The sequence below is a fragment of the Punica granatum genome, chromosome 1, assembly GCF_007655135.1.
Source record: "Punica granatum isolate Tunisia-2019 chromosome 1, ASM765513v2, whole genome shotgun sequence".
NCBI classification, from domain to species: Eukaryota; Viridiplantae; Streptophyta; class Magnoliopsida; order Myrtales; family Lythraceae; genus Punica; species Punica granatum.
The window spans coordinates 46,859,507-46,871,058 of NC_045127.1; the positions used below are offsets into that span (position 1 = coordinate 46,859,507).

General features: G+C 38.8%; 1 protein-coding gene across 3 annotated transcripts; it reads right to left on the reverse strand.

Annotated features, from left to right (window-relative positions):
- Positions 1–427: 427 nt before the first annotated feature.
- Positions 428–7,096, reverse strand: LOC116192030 (oxysterol-binding protein-related protein 2A). 3 transcript variants are annotated; one of them, XM_031520424.1, is made up of 11 exons: positions 6,340–7,096; positions 4,099–4,458; positions 3,763–3,862; positions 3,151–3,593; positions 2,669–2,824; positions 2,289–2,456; positions 2,058–2,198; positions 1,565–1,795; positions 1,338–1,451; positions 963–1,161; positions 428–857 (listed from the first exon to the last, which is right to left on the reverse strand). In XM_031520424.1, the coding sequence occupies exons 1-10, from the start codon at positions 6,757–6,759 to the stop codon at positions 982–984; spliced, it is 2,313 nt and encodes a 770-aa protein (XP_031376284.1). In that variant the 5' UTR covers positions 6,760–7,096; the 3' UTR covers positions 428–857; positions 963–981. The 3 variants fall into 3 exon arrangements, with proteins under 3 accessions (XP_031376284.1, XP_031376285.1, XP_031376286.1); XM_031520425.1 differs by lacking the exon at positions 6,340–7,096 and adding an exon at positions 4,959–5,205; XM_031520426.1 differs by lacking the exon at positions 6,340–7,096 and adding an exon at positions 4,737–4,892.
- Positions 7,097–11,552: the final 4,456 nt, after the last annotated feature.

Below are 11,552 nucleotides of genomic sequence, written 5' to 3' on the forward strand. Positions count from 1 at the left end.
CGATTACTCGTTTCGGGGGCTAAGAAGTTCCATTTGGCGCAAGTTAGGGACAGCCCAGAGATGTGAACGCTCTAGATTTGTTTGGAAAGTCAACTAGTATAATTAAGTATAGATGAGTAGTTGAATTGAAAACAGAGATATCCCCTGCAGCAGTATTGAATCAAATGGCCTACTGTAACCATGAGGTCCTAAACTCTATCATTCAAACCAAGGCAAGATATGTTGCCTGAGTTGTAGAATTTTCCTCCAATTCCATGAGCAATCCCGGAAAATTTTCTCACTAATATCTTTTACATCGTTCACGCAGAAAGTTAATCCAACGGTTAGAAAAGGTGACGATTCGAGATGAACAGAACAACTTTCTGATCGAACCCAAGATCAGAATTCACAGAGAATCTCGCGCATGGATGTCACTACTCACTTTATATGCTGCACATATCAACATTTAACTTCATCTTGTTTATTCACTGTTCCTTTTCCCCTTTCTCGATCACTTTATCCTTTCATTTATGAATTCAAGAGGAGAAGATTACAGCAATAAAACGGTGAAACAATAAGCCGCTGGACCAGTGTTCTTCTGCTGGGGAAAAATTATGAAACATGGAGAGCAGGGGAGACTAAATTACACAACCACCCGCTCCCCGGTCGAAAAAAACAAGAACAAAAATTTAATATCGAACTCTGAATCTACCCACCAGCCTATACCTAAAAAGAAAATTAGTTCATTTAATAATTGAATTCCATCTCCCATCAATTCGACTTGATCGACCCAGGAGTATCCTTCCGATGAATACATGCAAGCAACTTCCCTTCCTCACCGGCATGGTACTTTGCTTGTAAACTTCCTCGGAATTGACCTGCATCATTAGCCAAATGACAGATCAGATCCAGTCCAAAGCATCCTCTACCCAAAGTCTTGAGGAACTGATTTACTGTCCTTCGGGAGGATATAAATATATTACCTGAAGGCTGGAATCAATATCAAGACCCTTCAGTTGTATCAGATATATCTACAGTAAATTCCCCAAATATGTCGAGGCATCCATCCCAGTTTCTTTGTGCACGTGCTTCCCAATAACCACCAATGAACTGGTAAGGTCCATTTTCGCCATCTCTTTGGAACCATCTGGGCTTCCACCCGCTCTCTTGTAATTTCCTTGACTGTAACACAGCAAGAAGCATGACAATCAATATGTGAGTAAAAACTAACCAACACCGGTTTTACGAAAAAAAGAGAACTTAGAACTGAAAAATCTTGTCTCGGTCACTATAGATGGATGCCGGGGCATATATTGACTATCCAATTACTCGTCATTGGGTAGATGAATAAACCATACCATTCTCTGCCTCTTCTCCAATCGTTGTTTCTCAACATTCGCCTTTTCATATTCCCCATTCTCCAGGTGCCGTTGGTCCGGTCTGAGTCGGGAATCCGTGGGTGGAAGTTTCTCCTGAATCCATGATCAAACACTCAAAAATTAGACAAACTCATAAACAGCAATTAAAAAGGTACCTAAGAAATTGAAAATTGACATGAGCATACCAACAATATCCATCCCCTTACCTGCAGTCCCGGTGTCAACTCGTTTAATGTAATGGCAAATGAAGTCAAGTTGTACCGAGTGAGATTAGGAGGCGGTCTGTTGCTTTTCCATAGTAAGGATGCGTTAGATGAGGCACTTAAATCCTTGGGCCTGCTATTTACTTCTCCATTCATATAATATACAGACTCATCCCATTTCCCAAACAAGGTTGCAAATTTCCTGCCTGTAGCATCTTCAACAAATCCATGAACCTAAAAAGTTGAACGGTAAACAATTATAATATGACCAGACAAAAAACAGATCAGATGTTACTGCAATTCGAGATTGACCTCCCAAAAGAACTTGGGTAAGCATGAAAACACGAGGAGAAGTATACCAGTGTTTAGACAATATCAAAACTTAACAGAAGGCACTGCCTAACAAGTGACAAAATCAATAGATACTTTACAAGTAGAAACTAGGTCATAAGGGAGAAAGACTGAATGTCGTTGAAATGGAATCTCTCGTACTCACCTGGTGAGGATTTCGATCAAGAATAGATGGCTCCTTGAACTTGATCTTGCATGAATATTGGCGGTTACCACGTATATGCATTGTTCCATGATGATCGCAATATAATTTTCCAAGAATGAGATTGTAAATAGTAGTTGTAACCTATTAAAATAATACATATTCTTGCTTAGGTGTCAAGCAATTGGAGAAAATCAAAGCATAATCCCGAGTCCTCCATGTATTGTTATATACCTTACTCCATTGGAAGATCTCACCATCATCAAACTCAAGGGTCAAGTCTCCCACAGGGTCAAGTTGGATAGATTGGCCCCAAAATTTTGTCCGCAAGTTGCTGTCCGCCCAGAATTTCCATCCTCTGCCTTCACAGTGACAGGCAATGACTGTAGGATGGTGGCTAACCTTCATCAACAAGATATCCAAAGTTAATTTCCAAGACCAAGTATATCGCTTGGAAAATCTTGCAAAAGAAAAATAATGAATATATTACTCACTCTAGCCCTGAAAGAAAAGATCTTTAATTCAAATTATTTCGTTGACGGTCAACTTGGTTCAGTAAAACCTGTTAGATCAGGTCATTAAATATTTCCAAATACTTGTATTGAAATACTGACCTTTTCAGAAAAGAATCGCACCCCTTTCTCAGGAAAGTCAGCCTCATAAGTTTCCCCAAGTAAAGGATTGAAGGGTTTGCAATGTCGACCTTTCGAAGATGCATAACCAGAAACAGCAAAGGCAGCAACTTTCAGAGCCCTGAGGAGACTGTCGCCCTATTAAAGATTAATTATATCTTCAGAGCGCTCGTTAGGCATAAAAAGAGTTGCCAAAAGTGGCAACTGAGCAAGAAAGAAAATCCAATTTCACCAGATGAAGATATATATATATATATATATATATAAAATTGAAGAAAAGCCAAGATAAAGGAGCTTAGGATATGGGAGTCAAATCAACAGAAAACGGGATAATTTTTGCCATAAATTAGACAAAATTGAGAATGATATGATTGACTTTCTAAAGACATGAAAAGAACTCCATTTAGTTATACATTGTCCAAGGAAAAGGTCAGGTTTAAACGAGAAGTTCACATCAATCTTACCGCTTTCCCATCCTCATATGCTTGATCTAATAGATCGGAATACTCGAGATCCTCGAAACATTTCTGAAGGGATGAAATAGGCTCATTGAAGTAAACGGGGAGACAAACTCGTGTGAGGTCTTTCCCTACGTTGTCTTTGATCATTGACCATAGACTGACCCCTTTCTCTTTCTCGAGTGGGTCAGGAAGCTTTTTCCGCCTCTCAAATGCCAGAATTCCTGTATCACAAATTCCTTTCACATTCTTCATCTTCTCCGCATTATTGCGCTGAATCTGAATGGCCTTATTCCCGTTCGCATCATTTTCATTTCTTGTTACATCCCCACAATTTCCAGCAGGTTCAGTAAAATGCTCCTTTGTGTCAAAGAAGTATGTTTCCTCTTCATCTGAAACTTCAGGTTCTTGCTTCTCTATATCATCTGATGATGCAGTGGTGCTGCATTCTGGAAAACACGCAAATTAAGTTTAGCCAAATCGAAGACAATATATTTACCTGTGTCATGAAATGACATTAATAACTGCCTTTGAATGGAAACTGTAGGATCAATCTTTGTGTAGAACAACAAAAATGAGCATGTGTTTATAATAGGGAGACTCATTGGCGAGACGCACCACTATATTTTCCATGCCCAATACCAGGAAATCCATGTTTCGTCAACAAGTATTGATCACCATCATGAACCCCTGAGGCTTCAGCTTCAAGGTTAGCTGCCTGCACACCACAAAATGGCAAACATTCAGGGTTTCAACCTTCATATCTCTGATCACGGTTTACTAGTTCTATCAAATGGGATGACAGAAACATCGTGCACTGAATAGAGTCAATGATACTCTTACAAAAGCATTGCACCCATCTATCCTACAATCAAACTACTAATGCTAACCATCAAACCTAGACTCACTGAGTACAAATCATATTACAAAATCTTCTACGGTATAATTGCCTACCTCAAACTGCCTCAATGTATCAAGCAAATTCGACCGTTCTTCACAAAGCGCATTTAGTTGTCCTTGAATTTCAGAAAACTCAGAGAGCATGATATGTTCACAATCCTTCACGACATTCTCGCCAACTCCTTCTTGAATCAACCGCTTTTTAAGTCTCTCAGTTGATACTGATACCTTGGGTGGTATACGAGAGAAAGTATCGTTTAGCGACCTCGATGGACATAGGCTTCTGGTCAAGACTAGTGCTTGTATCCAAGCCACCCGGTCTCTCTTCGAATCAGTTCTTAAATGAAGGGTTTTTGTTGCAGTGAATATGTAAAACCGCCTGTCATCGGACTTACTTTCTCGAAATGATGAGATCTGCAGAATGACACAATCAATGTCAATATCAGTCTAAATAACATTGCAGGAAGCCCGGCAATCCACAATTTTCAATGGCATAGTATGAGACCGCATAGTCATGAGATGTGGGTACATAAATTGATCAAACTTGTAACTGCCACAAGAAAATAGAAGAAGCAAGTAAATAACAAGCAGAAAGTGCATAAGTAGCTTCAGACAGCTTCGATCAAAAGCTTTCACAAAAGGAGATGTTCTGCAAGAGCACTGACGCGATGAAATCGGATAAGAAAACCTACTACTAAGAGCCAGAGAGACCAGCTTCCCGGTCACCAAACAACAATTTGGATTGGAGTGAAAGGAAAAATCCAATATCGGTAATTCGACGGAAACCCAACTCCAAATCACGGCAACAACATTGTCCAAAATGAGAACACAATCTCCAGTCGGGGAAACGAAGCTTAAAGAAACCGCAAAGACAACTAAGCATAGGAAGAACAGGAAGGATTAAGAAAGCATACGGATCCATCACGGTGATAGCACAGCGAAGAAAGAAATATTCCGCTTATACTCAAGTTCAATCCTTTTGCGTTACTCCTTAAAATTGAAAGACTGGTTCAGCGAAACGGAGCTCGAAAATCCTGAGGCGCATGGCCCCACCTCAACTAGTGGTCTCCAGTCCCATACATCGAATTCTTGAACGTATCAAACTTCAAAAAATTCAAACTTTACTCCAACATTAACACAGAATTAAATATATAATCGTCAAAGAAGAAAACTTCAAGTTACCAGTTACCCCCTGCAGCATCCGAAGGAAAAAGTCAAAGGAAAACAATGGCCCAAAAGCCCATTCAATTTTTTTCCCATTTCTCTTCTCGACTGCGGAACAGTGAAAAGGGACAGACCGTGATGTTTTCTTGGAGTCACAATGTTCGTAAATTTCTTAGCGGCCAAAGGGTGATGAGTGCTTCGAAGTAAAGCGATGTGACATGAGAATTAGAGAAAGAGGCCTAACAGAAAAGGAGGAAAAGGGTAAAAGGAAAAATCTGATCCAAGGGGGGTAGATTTGGGGGGTGACCCCAAAGTCTTTAAATCCTTGACCTACATCCACCTATAAATGCATCCCCCCACCCCTTCTGTACACCTGCTGATGTGACCCACTCAGAAATCACGCCCAGTTAACAAAAACACAGTAAAAAAAAAAAATTGGTTTTGTGTGAAGAAGCCATTAAAAAGTCGGAGAAAACAGAGGAAGAAAGTGCTAATCTTTAAGTGATGGTTATCGCTGGCGGTGTCTGTGAAAGGTGGGGTTGGACGCTTGGCTCGTAGCGCGGCCATCAATGTGAAAGACTTAAGACCCAAAGGTCCATGGCCCGTTTCCGCTCGGATATCGACGCGGTTGGCTTGGCTGTGTTTTGGGGTACAGCAATCTCATGTCATCTGGGTGGGAGAATTTCGAACTTCAGTGACAGATTTGGTAAGAAAGGTAAGGACATTTTTTGAATCCAACTGTTGCCTGTATTGGAAAACCTTTCTGGTCTACCGCCAAAAAAAAAAAAAAACAAAGAATCTGAGGCCGTCACTCTGAAATGAATGCCTGGCCCCTGTTCGTCCCCGATGTTCGCCAATTGACGTCTGACAGATCGCAGACGACTCCTTCGCCTCCTTCAGATCATTCATTGGTAAGACGGCGGGGCCGAATGATGGGAAATGATATGCGCAGATTTCGCGAAATCGGATCCCCGATTTGATGCGATGAAGAGATGCTTAATCTGGGAGAATACTTTGCGTGATGTTAATGTCCGTTTGGTGAGAGAAGATTGACGACGATGATTGGTTTCCAATCACGCGGGGTGGGGTGGGGTGGGGTTGGAGTGGGAGTGGGAGTGGGAGTGGCATTACCTTAAGCTGCACGATGCCAACTGTCTTGCGGTGCTTCCCGGAGCAGCTCCCGCTGTCCATCCTCGACAGCTTGCTGCTGGAGATGTCTCCGATCAGCCTGACGTCGTCGTTCGGCGGGAGCAGGTTCAGGCGATCCGAGCGCCGGATTTTGGAGTACGTCAGCACGCCGTTCCGGAGAAGGAACCACCTCGATCTCCACCCCTTGCTGTAATTCGTCCACTTGTAGAGGACGCCAGCGACGGTGGACTCAGATCCCGGCAGGGGACGGCCGGCATTGCCGTCGGACGATCCTCCAGAGAAGGCCAGCGATCCCGCTGGCGTGCTCCGGGCGCGCGAGAGGGATGCCTCCGTATAGGCGTCCCCAACGCCGGGGCTCTCCAGGGAGATGCAGCAGAGCGGGTGCATTTCCTTGACTCGCATCGCGGAATGTGATAATCGGCGGCGGATGGGCAGGCGACCGATCTGCGTCTGTCTCCGATGGAATCTACTCACCGACAATGAAACATTCAGCTTCCACCATTAGCCCGCGAGAGCTCGGCGGCTAGGAGAGGCGGAGAAGGAGCAGAGCAATCGATGGTCGATATTGATGTAGAAAATTAGAGCTCGGCCACCTCCATATATGGCGTCCCTCCCTCCCTCCCTCTCTCTCTCTCTCTATGGTGTCGCCTCTGCCCGTAAGCGTTAGAGAGAGAGAGTGCAGTGACCCGTGTAGAGCTCTGAAAATGAGAGAAGCACAGAGAGAGAGAGAGACAGAGAGAGAGAGAGAGAGATGAAGTAAATAAAGGACGGGATTTTTAAGGAGGAATGATGGGCAGATCAAACATAAATTAAAGAGTGCATTAATGGACTAATTGATATTTCGTAATAGCTAATTAAAATTTGCTAGTTGTGTGAGACTCGTTTGAATAGATCTGATGAACGCTGACCCGTCAAAATTCGTGGGATCGTGAATCAGGCGATCGATGTATTTCGTAGACCGATTAGGAACAATGGCTAGAGAGGAAGTTCGACGGCTCTACATGGGTAATACTGTGCATATCGAATGTTTCACTTTGTTTGAATTTCACTCGTTTATGATAACCATTAAATGCGCCTGATATTTTTTCTGATTGATGAGAAGGTAATAGGGTTATTATTAATCACGAACAATAATAACATGTGTTTTGATTATCAAAGTAAAAAAATCAAGGGTTTCTGAATTGAATGCATCTCGTCGTCAGAAATGATGCTAACCAATCGCCAATTGCGTAGAGTTAATCATAGTTTTACTGACGTAGAGATGCATTCACTCATAAGTGCATCAGAACCACTAAGTCAAACTTATGGGAGCTAGTGATATACTTCTTATAAGCAAATTATCCAGTCATTTGTGATAAGGCCACAAAATGTTCACACTTCGTAATCGAGAGCAAGTACGTACAATCGAGAGAAGTTGAGGTCGAGAGCGTGCACCCCAATGCTACAATTGGAGATTTCATGAGCGTTATTCTATCATTCTTAAGTAGAAATAATATCTATTAAACGATTTTATGAAAATACAAAAAGGACTGATCATTTTTATGCAATTGTGTGTCAGTGCTTTTTCAAGCATTTATCTTTCTAAAAAACATGGTGTCTTTTTATTAGGAATTAATAAGGAGAGGTTTGTTGCTAACCAATTCTAACAAAAACATATATATTTGGGTAAGAGTGAGGAAGAGCAACTAAAGCATATATGACTTTTAATAAATGCCTTTTCCATTTTATGAAGCAACCCACGGCCTAAAAATTTGTTCTTTGCTTCGTCAATTGGCAAAGTGCCGTACTATTCACGATTCCTATAAGGAAATCTACATAAATTGCTCTAATTGGAACATTTTTTTGAAAAAGATTAACGGAGCAGCTACAGTGACACTGTAAAATGATAATCAAGCGACATATATAATTTCGAATCTTCGACGAAGTTTGAAGAGAATTTTGACACCAAAATAATATGTTTACAAGAAAATACATGTACTTTAGCCACTTTAAAGTTTAAACTTTACTTTTTTATCTTTAAATTTTGCTATATTACTAAGCTTCCATGGTATCAAAACTAAATAAAAACTTATAGCCCTTTTTCAAAGCAAAAAAAAAAAGAGAGAGAGAATTTATTACGATATAACGCAATTACTCTCGGCTCAATAATCATTCCACAAGGGTTGATAGCGAGTTGTCTATGCCCAAAGAATTTAAGCTAAAACATTGTCTTACTCAAACTGGAATCGGCAGTATTGAAAGTAAATGATAGTTTAAGCTAAATTTTGTTATATTACTCGTAATCTAGTCAACAACATAAAAACTAAATAAAAGTTTACAGTCCTTTTCCCTATAAAAAATAAATTTATTATGAAGTATCGTAACTGCTCTTGACTCGATAATCGATCCCAGAAGGGTTGATAGCGGGTTGTCTATGCCCGAAAAATTTGAGCTATAATGTTGTGTTATACAATTATGGATCACCTTTTCCTTTCAAAGTCAATTAAAGAAACTTAATACAGGTAAATATCATTGAGCATACAAATGTCATTATAAATTTTATATGAGGAGTGAGCCAAAAAAAAATAATAAATGGTTGGAAAATATTGTGGTGTGGCCACAAGAGGGAAATGGAATTTTGACGAGATATTGAGGTGGGGGGGTTAGAAAATATCGGTAAAATGTCGTCTGAGCTGGAAAGTACGGAAAAGTTTAGGGGGTTGAAGACTGAAGACGGAAAGAAGGGAGGGAACAGTCAAGCGTAATAAATGGCATTTACTGCACAATGATGAATTTTTTCGTAAGCTTTCAATTATTTCCTATTTATCCTTCTTATCTTATATTAATTACCTTTTTGGTAACTGTTCAGATTTTTACTATTTCACTGCGTCCTTCTCCCAATGGATTCAATGATTTCTGTGCATCTGCGTATGCCCAAGCCCGTACCTTTTCTGAGAGGGAGCTCACAAATTATATTTCCCCCCAATATTTGTTGATTCTATTAAGTAAGTCCGATCGGTTCTGTTTGGGAACTATGACTGGTTTTAAGTCTCGATTTGAATTTGTCTCTAGCAATTGAGATGACGAGATGCTTTGGAACATTTCATCGAAAAATTTATACATGAATTCTTAACAATATTTTGCTTTCTGATGTATTAATAACTGGCTAACAGTATGCGTGAATATTACCAAAGCATCTCATGTCGAGCATATCAATGTAAAGTAAATAAATGCATCGGTTGATATTTTAATATTCAACCAACACACTACTCGTGTATAAGAACTAAAGTATAGCAAGACAACTAGATTTTTTTTTTCAGTATACGCCCTAATATTGAGAAGACTAATTCAGTTCAAGCAGGATCGATCCACAAAGGGGATAAAATTCTCATAACATGAATTTTTTACATTCACAAAACTCGAATCCGAAAGCTTACTTAAGTAGCATGAAAATTAGATTACTATAGGAATTTTTACTCTTTCTTCATATGCATGCTTTGCTTAAATTGCCTAAAGCAAAAATTATCCGAAATAAATATATAGTAAATAAACATAAGTATGATCAATTCGGTTTTCTATTTTGTAGATTTGAATTTATATCTTTGATAAGAAAGTATTTTGAGAATCTTGTATTTAGAAATACTTTCAATAAAGATTAAATTGGATTTTTTTTTGAGAGTAAATCGAGGTACTATACATATGTATAGAGCATAAAGGTGCGAGGAGAGCATTTTGAGGGAGGGAGTACTTTTGAAATGGGATATCTCTAGAGGGGATTAGGGTTCCTCGTTTGTCTTCTGGTATTGTGTTTACGAGGGATACAATCGTATTGTACTCCACTTCATTGTTTATTACTCAATAAGAAGTTACTGTCGAGCGTCATTTGTCCGTGAATGTTTCTTTTAAACGTTTCCAACACATTTAAGAGTTTACCACGTATATTTTGTGTGTAAATTCTTCTCTTTTTCGTATTATTTTCGGTGATCGTTGAGTCGATTTTCAATTAGAAGCAATGGAGCTTTCCTTTTCTTTTTCTTTTTTTTTGGGTAAGGCCACAAATATTCTTAACTTGATAATCGATTCCGTTCGTGAAATTCGTGTTTTTTTGTGCCCTGCTGATAATTTTGTGTTTGACCGGTAATAGTCAGTAGGACGTTCAGTGGTTGATTAATCATTGTCTATGGGTCTAAAATTTCTTTTTCAAAAAAAAAATCCTATTTGAAATAGAAATACCAAGCCTTTTTTTTTTTATGAAAAAAGTACAAACTTAACAGCCTTCTTTTACGTAACAAAGTGTGGACCAATAACATGATAGCCTCATTCGTAAATATGTCAAACTTCATATAAAAAGTTCAGCAAAATTATCAAAATGAGGAAATAAGGAACTTTAATTTTTTATTTTTATTTTTTTTGCCATGAGACTTCGAAACGTTCTATCAATCGAATGCCGACTTTTCCTATAGATTACAGGGAGAATTGTTTTTCAATTTGGGGCCCAAAAATTTAAAAAAATATATTTAAAATTTTACATTCCGTTTGATTTTACAATATATTTTAAGATTTTAACTCTAAATTTAACTCTACTCACTACACAACAAAAATCAACTCTTCTAATTCAAAAAGGTGAGCCCCATATATAATCACACATACAATTTCATTATACTCAATTCAATTTTTAATACTAAATTATCTCAACTATTCGTTACTTTTTCAACAATTCAACAACATAATCATCACTTTCTCTTAACTATTCATTACTTTTTCGTATTTTTTCTCATAATTCAACAATACAATCATTACAATCCAATTAAAATCAAAATTTAACTCTACTTAACTCTAAAATCAAACATACAATCGAACTGTTTGATATTTTTTCATGAGACTATGAGATGTTGTATCAGTTGGATGCTGACTTTCTCTAAATATTATGAATTTTTTAATTTTGAGGCCCAAAAGTTTCAAAAACGAACTGTTTGAAATTTTCCCTAATGCTAATTGAGTTGTGTTTGACGCCGACCCTTACATTTATTTAATTATTGTACAGGAAATTTGACCATAAAAGATGGTCTGCAGACTATGTACAGTTTAGGAGTCTGATGATCTTCTGCCACCGCACGGTTTCGCTACCAGTGACCTCCCAACCCACCTTGTTCTTTATCCCCAAGGCTACCTTTCATGAGGCTTCTCATTCCATAATATCATTTTTATATTGTAAA

What these genes read in the sequence shown, in the direction of transcription:
- LOC116192030 (XM_031520424.1), bottom strand. Translation starts at nt 6,759, where the DNA reads ATGCGAGTCAAGGAAATGCACCCGCTCTGCTGCATCTCCCTGGAGAGC. An exon ending in TTGGCATCGTGCAGCTTAAG is followed by an intron (nt 4,459 to 6,339) that starts GTAATGCCACTC and finishes GTCATTCTGCAG; the next exon opens with ATCTCATCATTTCGAGAAAG. An exon ending in TGGAGAAGAGGCAGAGAATG is followed by an intron (nt 1,162 to 1,337) that starts GTATGGTTTATT and finishes GCTGTGTTACAG; the next exon opens with TCAAGGAAATTACAAGAGAG.